Raw genomic sequence first — 15,669 nt, forward strand, 5'->3', positions numbered from 1 at the left:
GGTCAACTTCTGCACACAAACGTTAGACGACGTTCGCTCTCATGTTATCTAGCGTTTCATGTATGAGTGCCCAAGCGTGTGCCTGCGTGCATATGTTGCAAGAGTGTGTACTCGCACTGAGGCAACCGTAACCTGAACTTGACTGCATGGAGCACGGATCGGGACTCCCATAATTGTATTTGGGTGTGAATGAAACCATTCCACAACTCCCAGCTGCACCCAGTGGTTGTCTTCAAACTTTGGCAGCAGAAGGCGTCTTACCCCTGAATGTACCCAAAGCCATTTACCGGTTTCATTTGATTGCACCGGTTACATGTCTGTGGCACGTCCGTAATGGCATTTGCGGTGAGATTTATGCAGCGTATGTGACGCACGACTTCCCTGAAATCCGCCCGGAATGAAGGCAAACTGGATAAAGGGTACCTGAGGGCAGTGTCAGGGAATATCCTCCGTAAAGGCTGAAAGTCTAAAACCACCCCGACATGATGCAATGCACAGGCTGAAGCCGATTGCTTTCAACTGCTCTCAATGGTGGAAAGAATCCCAGCAAAAAAGACCTGCCGTAATCCCTCTGAGAAAAACAAGCGTACGAGTCTTTACTCCCAGAGAACTACTCCTCATTTAGCTCTCTCACCCCCCACCCCCCACACCCCGACTCCTTATTATTCTCCCTCGACTCCCCATTCTCACCCCCCCCCCCCCCCCCCCCCCCAGCTCATCAGCCCCTCATGCAGTCTCAGCTGCATCAGCTCTGACAACTGAAGAGTCAGCAGAGCCTGTACCTCAGTCTGCCGATCGCTACAGCCCCCCGGTGCAGGGGAGAAGGGTACAGCCCATGCTAGCCTAGGGGAGGACACCGGGTTAGCGGTTCAGACTAGCGCTCTACTTTTCGGCAGGACAGCCGTCCAGGGGAAAGTGAGTTTGCAACATCAAGTGTTTTATGGCCGCCGTTGAGGCAGGATACGCCCCGGGGGCTCCACACCGGCAGTTGGAGCCACCAAACCTGACAGTCGGAGCGCTCAGCGCAATTATCCAACGGACAATGCTGCGGCAAACCTGCCGATCTCGCTAGCATACGAGCTCCTACGCTGGAGACCAGAGAGCGACGAGGCTCTTCTACGAGCAAGGACGGTGTGAAGAGAACACAAAGAGCAGCAGGACTGAGAGAGCAGGGTTTCTGCTCCTCACTGACTCTGCTCAAGGCTAATCGCACACCGGGGGGGGGGGGGGGGGGGAGGCACCTCCAGCAGGGAGGGTCAAGGCCCCGGAGCATCACCGAGACTTGAGACTGGAAAATGCGCATTCCAACGTCTGCTGATGCTTGCGCCACTTGATCAGGCCCCCAGCAAAAGCCTACAGCACATGGACGTGCACACACACACTCCTCCTGGAGAATTGAGGAGCTGTGGTGGGCGAGAAGAACAATCGCACGGGCCCGTCCACAGGACCCTCCTTTCACAGGCATTCCTCCAGCCACCTCTGCACTTCTGACCTTAACCAGACCAGGGCAGGAGGGGGGCCTGGAATGCCTCAGCCCATCGCCATGGGAGACTCACTTCCACAGCACCACCGTGACGGGGGAGGGGCGAGCGAGCATGTGTGTGTGTGTGTGTGTGTGTGTGTGTGTGTGTGTCGGGGGGGGGGGGGGGGGGGGGGTTGGCTGAGGGTCTGAGTGTATTTTACACTGAACAGAAGAGAGGGAGAGAGAAGCCTTAATCACCTGACTAATGGCCTTCCTCACAAAAGACAGCCCCCCCAACCCCCACCAACTTCCCCTCCAACCACTCACACTAGAAGCCCCTACTCACTTTTATTGCTGGTTCCAGTCAAGAGGAGTCAGCTCCAGTCTCCTAGGGAGGGGGAGGTATCTGTCTCAATGTCAGGGGCAGGTGTGAGGAGTATTTTAGGGGGGGGGTGTGAGTGAAGGGGGGGGTACTTCTGGAGATGAGATCATTGTCCGGGACAGTGTGAGACGATCATTAACTCGAGGGTCAGGGGGGCTCTTTTTCAGGGGGCTGCATCCTGCGCCCCTGAAGTGTGATATCGCTGACTTCCTCCCTTTCCGAGCTGGCCGGTTCTGCATGGCCGGCGGCCTGGTGGACCCCCCCGTTCGGGGGCTGTTTGTGTTCTCAGCCGTGGTGAACACAAACACAGCAGTCCCATTAATCTGCAGTCGGCGTGGCCTGGAAGGGGCCAGCCAGCCCGAGCCAGCTCCCCGCTCCAGAGACAGACCCGCCGCGCTCCACAGAAGCGGCTCCAGGCCTGCGATGCGTCCTTCACGGGCGGGGGGAGGCGTCGCAGTGTAGCGCCGAACGGCTCGACAGGGCAAGCGCCGTGGGCGTATCCGTCCCGAACGCCAGCTTTGTCCGAGCGTCCCCGTCTGAGAGGGGATGCCCGAAGCTCAACCCCCCGTATTCAGCCAGGCTTACACAGAGGGGGGATGTCACATCTGCGAACAAGATGGTTTTGGAAGCAACTAAGCAACTGGCCTTCTTTTTTTTTTTTTTTTTTTTTTTTACAGATCTGTCCATCTGTGGCCTGACCCCTCTCTGAGTCACCTGCTTTGAAATTGATGAGGAACACACTCGGATAGGCAAAGGCTCTCAGAGCAGGTGTACACTCTCAGATCCTCTCCAGAGACAGACCAGATCACCACCACCTTTCAGCGGGCAACACCGAATACAGAAACTAGAACTACATTATCCACCAATTTTGGTGGATAGCTGGCACAAGACTGTGTTATTGGATCCTCACCGATTCAAATGGATTTAGTCGAGTCTAAGGAGTTCTGTGCAGAATTTTAATTCAGCGATGGGAATGGAAACAAAAACCGCACCAGATGCAGAAGCATTAGCCATCGTAAAAACCCAAAGGGCAAAGACCTCAGGCAACATAAGAACCAACTGAGACCCAATGTGACAACCCCCACTGCCGTGAAAGAGCAGCAAGCACAGGCCTAAAGAGGAGTTTAAAGAGGAGTGGCCAGTAAGCGCCATCATTTGACATGCTCCACGTAACAGGTGAGCAGGTTCCTCTTCAGAAGAGCAGGTCTGCGGATCAGCAGAGCCTTTGTTCTGTTCTGCTCCGAGCCCCCTCTCTCCCACACTCCCTCCCTCCCTCCCTCCCTCCCTCTCCTCTCCTCCTCCTCCTCTCCTCCGTTCCCCGAGTCCCACGCGTCTCCCCCTGCCTGTGCCCCTCCCTCAGCGGTCCCAGGGCGGTGGGGTGACATTCCCGCTGGTAACCGTGCAGCTCGGAGCCGTCTGTGGGAAGAACAGCGGTGCTGCCGCTCCGCTCCACCGGCGCCCACGGCTGCCGCTGACACTCTTGCATCATGCAAACACTCCCACAACGACAGGCGCACACACGCATGAATGATTTACACACACATGCACGTGAGCGCACACACCAAGACTTCACACACCCCATACATGGACTTAAGTGAACTGTAATGAGGCAGGAGTGGAGATGAGTGGGCTGGCACAGGTGATGGGTTACCTGTCCCCTCACACAGAGAGAGGGGGGGGAGAGAGAGGGGCACAAGGGTGAGAGAGTGGGAGAAACAGAGATGGAAAGCAAGGGAGGGAGATGGGGTGAAAGACAGAGGGAGAGGGAGAGAGAGCGAAGGGGAAAGAGGAAAACAGAAAGAGAGGGAGAGGGGGAAAGCAAGAGAGAGAGAGGGGGAAACAGGGGGGAGAGAGAGAGACAGCCCCAGACTGGAGACAGAGAGAAGGAGCCATGGGGAGCACCAACAATGGAGAGGACTGAAGTAAACCCCAGAGAGCGCGGCCCCTCACCCCCCAGCACCACGCGCTCCTGCTGCCTGTCACTCAGGGCTGGGGGAGGGGCTGGGGCCGGGTTTCAGAAGCCCTGTGCACGCTACAGTGTTAAGGGTGCAGTATCGCGTGAGCGCATAGTTCCTGTGTTAATGCTGCCATATCAGTGTGGCGCATAGTTCCTGTGTTAATGCTGCCATATCAGTGTGGCGCATAGTTCCTGTGTTAATGCTGCCATATCAGTGTGGCGCATGGTTCCTGTGTTAATGCTGCCATATCAGTGTGGCGCATGGTTCCTGTGTTAATGCTGCTATATCAGTGTGGCGCATGGTTCCTGTGTTAATGCTGGCGTATTAGTGTGGCACATGGTCCCTGTGTTAATGCTGCTATGTCAGTGTGGCGCATGGTTCCTGTGTTAATGCTGGTGTATCAGTGTGGCACATGGTTCCTGTGTTAATGCTGGCGTATCAGTGTGAACGCATAGTTCCTGTTTGGAGGGTGCAGTATCGCGTGAGTGCATAGTTCCTGTGTTAATGCTCGCGTATTAGTGTGGCACATGGTTCCTGTGTTAATGCTGGCGTATTAGTGTGGCACATGGTTCCTGTGTTAATGCTGGCATATCAGTGTGGCGCATGGTTCCTGTATTAAGGGTGCAGTTTCGGTGTGAGCATATAGTTCCTGTGTTAACGGTTGGGTGAGTACGTCATATCAGTGTTGTGTGTTTAGCAAATGTATTAACAGCTACTCCGCAAATGCGTTTCGCTGGTAGGTGCGCCCAATAACTTAACGGTGGCCGTGAAACTGACGCGAGTGCCAAGAGTGTACTATATAAAGGCTGCGATACAGTCGGAGAGAGTAGCTACAGTGTAACTAGTGGTTGTGCGAGTTGTACTGCGGTCACTAAGAGGCAGATGGGGCTTGCTGCAGCAATCAGGACTCCTGACAGGAACAGAGCAGCACAGGGTTAAAAGGTAAAGATGTGCATGAACAACATCAACCGCAATGTCTGATCCTTTTAAAGAGGCAGCACTCAGCGCCTCGGACGTGGCCCGATGACCCATCATTTATTGATACTGCGAATCCCACAGCGGACGTCCGCTTCCTCCCCAAACCACACGCCGCCCTCCACTGGGGGCTTCACCCTCTCACATCAAAGACGCTAATTCAACACAGATCCAGGGCTCCCATCCCCCCCCCCCCCACCCCCAACACCGCAGCCGCACCACGCACTCACACTTTAAACCAGGGTGTGATGTGTAACCGGGCGATGCACAGTCATAATCTCAGGATTTTGATCGGCCTTTTGTTCAAATAAAGAAAAGGGAGTCTTCCTCAGCCCCTCTCTGGCAGACCTAATAGGCCTAAATCTCCCTTACATTCAACCCGCAGAGGCTGAAAGAAAAGGAGCGCAGCCAGTGCACCTCCACCCTCCAGGGGAAAGGAAAGAAAGAGCCACCATCTGGGGTTTAGTCATGGTGCTGCCAGGGCTGGGCCCGGAGCCGCAGAGTGCCGGGGTTGGATGAATACACCGTGTTTACTGTTGGCACACAACACGTCCCAGGTTGTGCTGAGAGAAAAGGGCTTCGGAGGGTGCAGACGTGCGTGTGTGTGTATTGGGGGGTGGGGGCAGAGGGTGTTTTGAAAGGGTGGGGGGTACTGAACACCACGGCCGGAGCCAATACACCGTTGCCCTGACGGGATCGATCACCGCCATGGCCAAATGTCCGTCAGCATTAACCACCACCCCGTGTAGAGTAGTGCCGAGTGAAAGGAAATTTCCACACAAGACTGAACTGAAAAGCAACTGGAAAGACGTGGGGGGGGAGATGGGGGACACAGAAAAGACACTGCCTGTCACCTATTCCCCCACACTACTAAAATTAGCACACAGGAATATATAGAGCCTAGGTGAAGCTCAACACATTTTTGGTGCCTGGACTCAGGAGGAAACCTGTGATGTGCCTCATAGCCATTACCCAACTCTATCCATCCCACAATTCATCACAATCACCATTCTGTCAAATCACTACAGAGGTTATGCTACACTGCATTTTGGCAGGATAGCACAGGTCTAGCTTTGGGTGCCAGAGAGGGGAAGTGAGGAAGAGTGAAGGCATGCAGCAGCAGTGCACTAGTAGGCACGGTCAAGAACCAAAAGGCTGTCCATGTTGGCTACCAGCTGCTCAGCATGATTCATGGTTTCACTACACTCAGCATCAACTTAAGCGTCTCACTCACATATCAGTCCGCAATAACATAAATTAAATGTTCTACCGCCGTGGGGTAGTCGGTCGTGCCCTTTGACCCTTACTGGTAGCTGATGCGTTTGCCTGAAGGCTGCGATCGGTGAGGACCCTCGTGTGCAGCAAGGCAGTTTCAGGCGGTTTCAGCCAGTTCTGGCAGCAGGGAAACAGAAAGGGCTTGAAATAGCCTGCTGGTGTAATTCTTCTTTCAGGGCTTTGGCCGAGGGAAGTCAACACCCCTGCCTAATCCCATGGCCCACCCTGACCCTAGCTCACCACCGTGGGCCGCTAGTCTGCAGTGTCCTCGGCTTTAGCTTCACCGGGGTGGCGTCCATGGCCACCTCCTGCTTATCTTCACAGATAACAGCAGATGCTTGAGATGCTGCAGCTTTCTAGCGACTTGCTTTTAATCAATTCAGCATTGAAGCTAATTAGAACCCTCTTATCCAGCTCCGCCGGCATCTGACTTTTAAATAAATAACCTCCAAACGAGGCCGATCCCCTCCTACCAGATAACATCAGGGAGATAATGAAGATGTATATGCAAACAGCACCGGCACCTAATGCTGACATGCAGGCAGGCAGGCAGGCAGGCACCTCGCCCCCCTCCCCCCATCAGGAGAAGCGCCCCCTGGCTGCGTTTGCGGGGGCTGGCCCTGGGGTATTCAGATGGGCTGTGGGCCTCCCGGAGGCACTAAGATTTCAGGGCTCATTTCACAGCCACACTGCCGGGAAATCAAGCGTGCTCCTCGCAGACAAAGACCAGGGAGCTGGCCTGGTAGAGCTGGGCCTCTTCCTGTGGCGGCTCTCTCGCCCAGAGCCCCAGGGAATCCGGGAGCGACACTGAAGTGAAACCGGAGAACAATGTGCCAGAGGAGCAGCTTCTGAACACCGGCCAAGAAAAAGCCTCCATTATCGCTCTCCGGAACCACGGGCAGATATCACAGCCGCCACCTTCGGAGCGGATCGCTGGGTGCGCAGTCCGCCTTCCAGCAGCCGGGCGCGCGAACAAAAGTGTGATGAAAACAACAAGGGAAGAGGGATGGAGCGAGGAGGGGTGGGGGGATTCTGAGGGAACGTGGGCGAGATGCTTCTTCCCCGGAGCGACGCAGCCTTTCCTTCTCCATCATTCCGCCCAGTGACTCACCGCCCCTCATGACCCGTAGATGTGGGTGACTTACCTTAGTGGAAATGCTCAAATCTCCTCGGCAGGTGGGGATATGAACCATATGAGCCCCAAGTACAGTTGGGAGCATGGGCAATGTTTCCATGTGGAGGGGGGGGGGGGGGGGGTTCTGTGAATTGTGGATATGATCCGGAAAGCAAAGTCTGATGTGTTGATGAAATGTCAGACAGGATCCTGACATGGATCACTACCAGAGGGAAAGTGTTTTTTTTGTTTTTCAAGGAACTGACAATCATTTCCTACCTCCTGCACTGTGCCCCACCCCCTCCCACTGCCCTAAATGTAACCCAACCGCAAGGCTCACAAACATTTGCTTGCACCATTGTCACAACAAGAGAACCCCTTCAGGCACCAGAGTAGCTTTCAAAACACCCACATGCCCCAAAAACGTTAGTTTGTCTCTGCTTAGTGGTTCGTTCATATAGTGTTCACGCAATTGCCCCTGGTGCATGAAGGAACTCTCGAGTCACTGAATAAAAGGTAAACAAGGCTACACTATGCCAAATGAGAATGGAAGAAATCGGAGCTCTAAAAACTGGCAATGAAGTTCAAATGGAACTTCACAACAGAAATTGTGGACAAAATAACAGAGTCAGTTGCAGAAATCCAGTCACATCCATGCAGTAGTGGGAGCCGTTCCCACTCGATTTATCACCAAGGTATGCACCATGAAGCAAAATAAACACATTGAAAGGCACTCACGCTTAGAGAACAAATCTGTGGGTGTTCAGAGAAGAACCTCCTTCCCCACACACCTAGTGGGGGAGCACCAGAGATGCCCTACAGGCCAACACTAGTGGGTTCAGCAGCCTTGCTCGGCAGCCAAGAACGAAACCAACCCTCAACGTGAACAACAGCAAGACTCTCCACATTTGAACAATCAACCCTGAACTGCAACCACAGGAGCATCCGTCAGAAACAATGCAGAGAGAGAAACAAACCACACACATTCACACGAACTGCGGGGGAAGATCTGGCATGATTGAGTTTGTTTTTAAACGCTGCGTTAAGAAGCGCTCCGCTCTTTGAAAAGAGCGATTTACATTTCAGAGTGACGGAGAAGAGCCAGGGGGATAAGTGATGGAGGGTTGGGAATAAAGGTTGGTCCCTCCATCTTCCCAGTCAGACACTGGGCCTTTTCTCCTCTCTCAGTTGATCATTGACAGAGATGTGGCCTTACAATCACCTTCAGGCCAGGGGCTGTCCCACGCCCAAGACAGTGCCAATCCTCTTAGTCCTGGATTTGTGAGCTATTTACTGTACCGGCCACCTGCTATTTACAGCGCCGCCATTTAACGGCACACATTTGGGCTGAAAACAGTGACACCCCATTGAAGAAACAGATGCTATACCCATCCGATCTGCCAAGTCCCGCTTCATGCTAGAACCACCTTACATTCGTCATGCCGCATACGCTTTGCCAGACTATACCAAAAGTTGTTTCTGGTTGACAAGCTGCTCACAACACAGAGCTTGTTTGAAAGTGCAAGCAACCTTCATACAACCAACCTACTCATAATTCACATTGAAATGGTAAGGGTGAATCTGAAGAAAGTCAAGCACATGTATGTGGTGCAGTTGTGCTATTATGGTGCAAGTACAATTTCATACACTACTCATGATGCAGTGCATTACAGGTGTATGAGAGCTGATTGGAGGAAAGCAGCATCTCTCCCTGATGACAAGCACTTAAGAGTAGCAAGCTGAACCGGAGGAATCCTCAATTCAAGCCCACTCTCCTTCAGCAGAAGGCCACTGGCAATCTGCGATTGAAGACCACTTACTCAGCTCCAAGTGATGACATCACCCCTTCATGTCCTATGGCTGGTGTACACTGGCACATGAAGCCAAAACCAGGGTGCCGCCTACTATCAACACAAGCGCAGTGGAGCGAAAAGGTGGGGTCCACAACTGCAGGAAAATCCCCGCCCTTACATCCTGATTATACACTGTACACACCACAGCTGGTGAGTGGCTTTTTGGGTTTTTTCCCCCTCACATCTATTTGCATTCAGTCAGAACATTAGCGAGTCTAAATATAATTGATATCTAGCAAGCCAGAGAGATAGGCAGATAGATCGCTAGCTAGCTAGTGAGAGATATGGATAGATCACTAGATAGACAGCAAGAGAGGTATGTAGATGGATAAAGCACTAGCTAGCTAGCTAGCTTGAGAGAGATGGATAGATTGCTAGTCAAACGACTACACCTGCCACTGAAACACATTGATTTAAGTGCCAAGCAGCTACGATAGAGTTTCCTCTATGTTCAGATAGTAAGTTATGGTAAACCAAACCACATCGCATCCACTGAAATTAACCCAAATTCAGGAATAGTGCCACAATCATTATTCTTTTTTTAAATCTGACCAAGGGGAGACTTCAAGGGTTGGGATAACTTGTTAAACCATAATTTTGTGTGTGTTGACTTTACATTTCCACAGTGAACATAGGCCTCTTTTTGAGCTCTCAAAGGTCTTCAAATAGGGTGGGCAGGATTTCACATTTTTCTTTACAACTATACGTTTCAGTTCTCCAGTTTTCAGTTGACTTGACTGGTTAATGGAACTCTGATCATGTTTGTATCTTTGATCTAGCGCCAAGATAATCAAAAAAATATACATATACATTTAAAGGAAAGGGTTATGGTAAGTACAAATACTACCATTGCATGCACCACTGTGGTTGGCTGGCTTTTAAGAAAATGAAAATGGGGAAGCTCCTATACTTGGAACTCATGAAGAAATCATGTCGCATGAAGAGCATGATGAATTGGATCCCACCAACAGTTACAACCTTTGCCCTTTCCTATGGGGGACATTGGTCCTTCAATGTAGGATTATGTATTGCTTGAAAGGACCTTACATTCCAGTCCTTCAGAAGCTTCTGAACACCTCAGTACCTCCCCCACCCTACCAAAATTGGCACTGTTCCACAACTTAACACAAGGTTCTGTTGATATGCAATAGTCCATTATTTCCCAATACAAAAAGACAAAGATTGTTTATTCTTCAACAGCTCACTTGGGTACCACTGATTTTACACAATTCTAAATGTTCATCATCCCCGAATACAGAACTAAAGCTAATAAATGCACACCATTTTTGTTCCCGTGCAGCATATCACCTTGTGAAAGGGAACACAGGCAACCTGAGACAATAGGATTACATTTTTTTTTTTTTTTAAAGACAAAACCATCTAAATATTAAATCACTCAAATCTTACTGCTGAACTCATCTGCTTTGTGGAAATGTAGGCTGATTGTCAGAACCTGTATCATGCTTACCCACTTCAGTATTGGTGTAAAGTTTACTAAAAAATCATGTTCATCTTTTCATGTCAATTTGCAGACTACTTCTTCACTACAGCCCAAACAACCCAGGAAGATTCCATGCAGAAAAATATGGAGGTTTGGCACCCTCCGTTTACATTACATCCACCCATCTTCCTTCCATTGCTAGAGCTGGCTCTGGTTGACATGATGATCCAAACATTTCCTCGGCATGCTTTGGAGCTCCTCACATCTCCTAAAGAAGAGGTGCTAAGGGCCATATTATTCTAATCTCTGCGTTCATTAGCTCAAGTACAGGAGCGAACTGCTGTCAGAAAACTAAAACTTAAAGGTAACTTGTTGGAACAAAAACCAGCAAGCCTCAAGGCCCAGATTTGTGCAGCCCTGTCCTAAACAAATTATCACCTGGAAAGACTGGTCTATGACTGCGGTTTACGTCTCCACGCTAGAAGCATGTTGCCCATATGATTCGGGTGCTGGGTCACAGGTTAGCCTGGACGTCTACAGGATTGCGTGTATTGGAACAAAAGTTGAAAAAGTGAAGCTCAATTCACCCTTTTACATGGAAAAGAATGTCTCAGTTCATAAAACATGCAAACAAGCCAAGCAGAACAGCCAGAATTGCCACTGAAGAACGAAAACACAAATCAAACTCAATCACCTCATTATACTATAGTGTCCATGTCCCTAAGTAGCCCATTATATTGCAGATTGCTGTACTTAATACTATAACCAACCCTGTTTGCACCCACAAGCTGTCTGTTGGTCCCATACAACGGGGGAGAAAGGAAGGTAGAAGGTAGAATTGTGAGCCCTAATTACACTGTTGCGGGCTACAGCCAGGGAGTCATTTGATGTGACCACGCACTCCACTCATTAAAGCTGTTCTGTACTTGTTTACTCACTCATTCACCCGAACCACGATCTACCAGGTTCAGACCACCCCAGTGTTTGTAATTATCATCCTATACACTGTTAGGGTAATGACGCAAAATGATACCCTTGTGGACACCACCATAATTTTATGCTATTAAACTGCTACAGAGTGAACACAAACCCACAAACCCCCCCCCCCCCCCCCACAGACATGCACACACACTTATATTTCTTGAATACAAGTCAGGCGAAGAGGATTAAACATTGCAATGGAAAGCAAAATGAACATCACAATCAGAATACACTACTGGTTTCATGACACTGAATTGAATGACAGTTAACATTGTATTTAAAGAATAGCCCAATGTAATTACACGGTAGTTCCATTCCAAATAAAAAGAAATAAGGTTCGTTTTGAGTGATTGGACGTGATGTGGTATGCTAGAACAATTAGATTAAAGTTATGTGTATACCCAGTTAAGCATAACAAAATGGCAATTGCTTTGGTAACAATTTAAGTGTTTTCGTCGTATATAACGCGTTATTCACTGGTTCTGAAAAAAAAACATTAGGATACCTTGGTTTCATAAATTTGTGGGCATCCTGCAACCGACTACTGTATGGGATAAGATCTAGGAAAATACATTGCGCTACGCCGCGGTGAGTGACCTTGGTTTAACAATCTGATGTGATCTGATTACGATGTCAAAACCATGGGACGCCTTCTTGTAGCATATCTGAGGCTACATCGACACCTGGAGTCATGGACATTGAAAAGCTATTGACGGCAGAGCGTGCATGTCAAAAACGTAAATACAAGGAGTTAGTTTAGAGTCATGTCCAGGCGTTTAGAATAAACGATCCCTCAAATGAAGATGTTCCTCGAAACAGCTCCAATGGACAGAGTGCGTGCGATGTGTAGTGATGCGCTTCCACTGCAATAAATCATTCGCACAGAACAGCTGCAGAAAGAGCACCTCGGAGAAGCAAACATGAGTGCAAACATTACCCGTCCGCTTACTTCTTCAGACATCAAAGTAAACTAACAAGCTACCTGCATATCTTATTTCGCGTTTCAAATTCAAATAACCAGAATGTCATCGAATCGGTTAGCAATCAAAGAGCATCGGCAAATGATGACTCGCCTTAACGCAGGACGACGCTTTAACAAAGCAAAAGAGCCTCAACTTCTCTTAAACTGAAAAACAGCGTGTGGTGCACTGAACCACCCCCCGCCCCCCCCAATAACAAAGCGATGTGTTCGTGGGGTTCTTCGCTCTCCAGAGAGGTGGGGGTTGAGGGGGAAACGGTGTGGTTGTTGATGCATGATGTTGACCTTACCAGTTTTTCTGGAATCCAATCACTCTTCACAGATATGAAACCGAATCTACCAATTGTCGAGTTTGTCCGAACCATACGAGTCTGACACGGTGAGGCGAACTGCCTGGTGAACTTTTAATGCGAAACATTTAGATGTCCTGTAGCGATGGTAGTAGAATGCGTTATGCTAGGAGCGATAAATTACACAAATTATTCCCATGCAAATAACCGCGTGTGCAGCCTACTTCCAACAAACCATTTTCGATATAGCTTGTGGTCCAAACGGTCTTCATGAATGAAAGAGTGCGGATAAAGCCACATGCTCCGAAGAACACCGTGGGGAACTGGGTTTTCGGAGAGAAGGAAACAATGCCCGAACTGGAGCTGTTGCTGTTGGCTCGCTAGCCTGGTAACAATAAACTCAAAACTCATGTCGTGAACTTGACTTTTTACATCATTCAAATCCATATAGCGAATATAAATCCAGATACACTACTTGCAACAAAATATAGAGTCATATATGAATATTTCTGACCAATTCGTTAGCTTAACACGGGTTTAGGAAGAATTAGAATATTCGACATGACCATCCAAACAGACGGACACAAACGATCTTGCTAGTTAGCTTGCTAGCTAGAGATTTAAGTTAAGCGAAATTTCTGAACGTGAGAAAATACTACACTTAATTAGATCTATCAACTGGTATCGGGAATATTTATGCCTTGTTTATACCGGGAGCTCATTAGCACTTTTGTTTCGGCTGATAGATAAAAGCAACGATTTACAAAATGAAAACAAACGAACCCAACCACATGGTCCAACTTTATCACTCATAATAAATCAATGTTATTTGTGAAACTTCAGACTTCATGCGTCGATGGCGATGAATGAAACACATTGTCACCAAACTGCGTAACTCTAATTTTTCATACAGTTAATCTCGTGTTTAACTTGGCATGATAAAACAAATGATCTCGCAAGCAGGTATAGACTAAGTGAGCTATGGGCTAGCTAGCTAGCCTGGAAGTTCTGAATTGATTAACTTAGCTGAGTAGCTATTTAGATAAACTGAAATGACCGTGAATAACTTACTGGTTATATTTATATTGTGTTAAAATAAGAATACATATTCACATTCATAAATCAATTAAATATCGAAATCCATTATTCAAATTTTACCTCAATTTCAAAGTCTGGTAGACTGAATGCCGTCCTGAACAGCGAGCAGAAGTGGGCTATGGCGGGGACTTCCCACCAAGACTGGATCTCTTCCACAGAAATTGTACATCCCTGGGACATTTTCCAACTGAAAATGGTGTAACTTTGTTTTTCACATTAGAAATCGTGCCTGTAGTCAAAGTATGAAATATTTTGTAAAACTGTAACTTCTTTAAATTGAACAAAGTTGTTGTTGACGTTCCATCCAGTCAGTTGCCATTGCAACCCGGAGAGTGCTACAATCTGTTTCAATCTGAATTTCACAAGTAGGGAGCAGATGGAGAGGCGCTACCAACTCAACTCAGGGAGGGGAGTCTGAATACGTCTCGCTGTAATAATTTAAATGTTATCAATGTAACTCCAATGTAATATATATTTTCTGAACGGTTATCCGTATATATATATAGTATACATGTTCCTTTGTTCAAATGGGTATAGAGTTATATGGATTTCACTATTTGTTTGTTATACCTCTCCCCTTCGCTTCTTGGTAAATCGGTCCCCATTTAAAGGGAATGCTCGTAAGGTTTGAACTAGCTTGAAAAAAGCGCCTCTTCGGCATGTTCACATGAAGGCATCCACTGAGAAATAGAGGATGGACTAGAAGCGAAGAGCAGTCGTGGGGAGGGATGGGGGTTGTTATCTCAGGAGATACTGCTGCGAGGCCCTATATTGCTCGATAGAACACGCCACGATGGCTTGTGCCTGCAATTAAAATGAATTAAAATGTCTTCACTGGAAACCCTTGCTCTGAATCATGTCAAACACACAGAACGCTTAGCTAATTTAAACATAATTGCACAACTGCTACTTGCTTTCTAATTTATTTGTTGTATTTACAAATGTAATTTGTTATCTAACTCATACTATGTGTTATCCCTCAGAGTGCATTAGGTTGTCAGAAATGATGGGGGGGGGGGGGGGGAAACGCTGAAGACAGTTGCAGGTAACAGGTAATTTTCTCTGTTTTTGGTTGTTTGGGAAGTTTTGAAAACATCCTTATGAAGGTATGAGAATATGCTGTATGTTGAAACGTATTTAGTCATAGCCACGTGTATGAATGACGTTTTATTTGAAAGAATTGTTTGCATTTCCGAGATAGCCCAGGCTCGCATAGCTAGGCTACTCAAGGCGATATTAGTTATGGGACGCTCTTTAGCTCCCTCTAGCTGTAGAAAATGTTTTGATATGAACTATTATTGTGAATTAACTGGACCGCACGCTTTCGTTAATTCATTGCATTTGGTTATGTGTCCGTTATTCGTCGAATGGGCACACAGGACACACATCAAAGACATACGATAGCTTACATAGCATCATATTTCCTCTCAGTCAGACAAGGTTTGCAGTCTCTACTGATTTGGCAGTCGGATACAATTTTGTAAGATAAAACCGACGAGTTGTAAACTATACCTTTAATTTCTGGGCATTTTTTTTGTCTGAACAGTACAGTAATTTAGGGTATAAGGGACTTTTAATACTGAAATCTCGTAGCCTATATCTAGGTTTTATGCTATAGCTAAAATCTGCATGGAGGTAAACAAAATACATTAATTATTGAATTATTGCTTAATGTTTCTCGTCGAACTTCACGGATGTAGGAAATTGAGTGAACGTCTACGTAATTGGGTAAACCTCAACTTGTCTCCTTAATAATTTTAAATTAGAACTCTGGAAATGCTAAATTATCAGTGCTGTATTTTTCGATACGCATTCACATATTTTTGAGAAATAAACGGGAAGCCGCCCTCTACTCTTAGCA

At 48.0% G+C, this 15,669-nt stretch overlaps 1 protein-coding gene across 1 annotated transcript in view; it reads right to left on the minus strand.

Annotated features, from left to right (window-relative positions):
- LOC133134487 (chromatin remodeling regulator CECR2) overlaps positions 1-14,120 on the minus strand; it is a 43,307-nt gene extending 29,187 nt beyond the window's left edge. Inside the window, exon 1 of the mRNA XM_061250687.1 lies at positions 13,869-14,120. Coding sequence (XP_061106671.1) covers positions 13,869-13,988 — 120 coding nt within the window. The 5' untranslated portion in view covers positions 13,989-14,120. The remainder of the gene's footprint in view (positions 1-13,868) is intronic.
- Between the last annotated feature and the right edge of the window lie 1,549 nt (positions 14,121-15,669).

Source organism: Conger conger, chromosome 8, assembly GCF_963514075.1.
Source record: "Conger conger chromosome 8, fConCon1.1, whole genome shotgun sequence".
NCBI classification, from domain to species: Eukaryota; Metazoa; Chordata; class Actinopteri; order Anguilliformes; family Congridae; genus Conger; species Conger conger.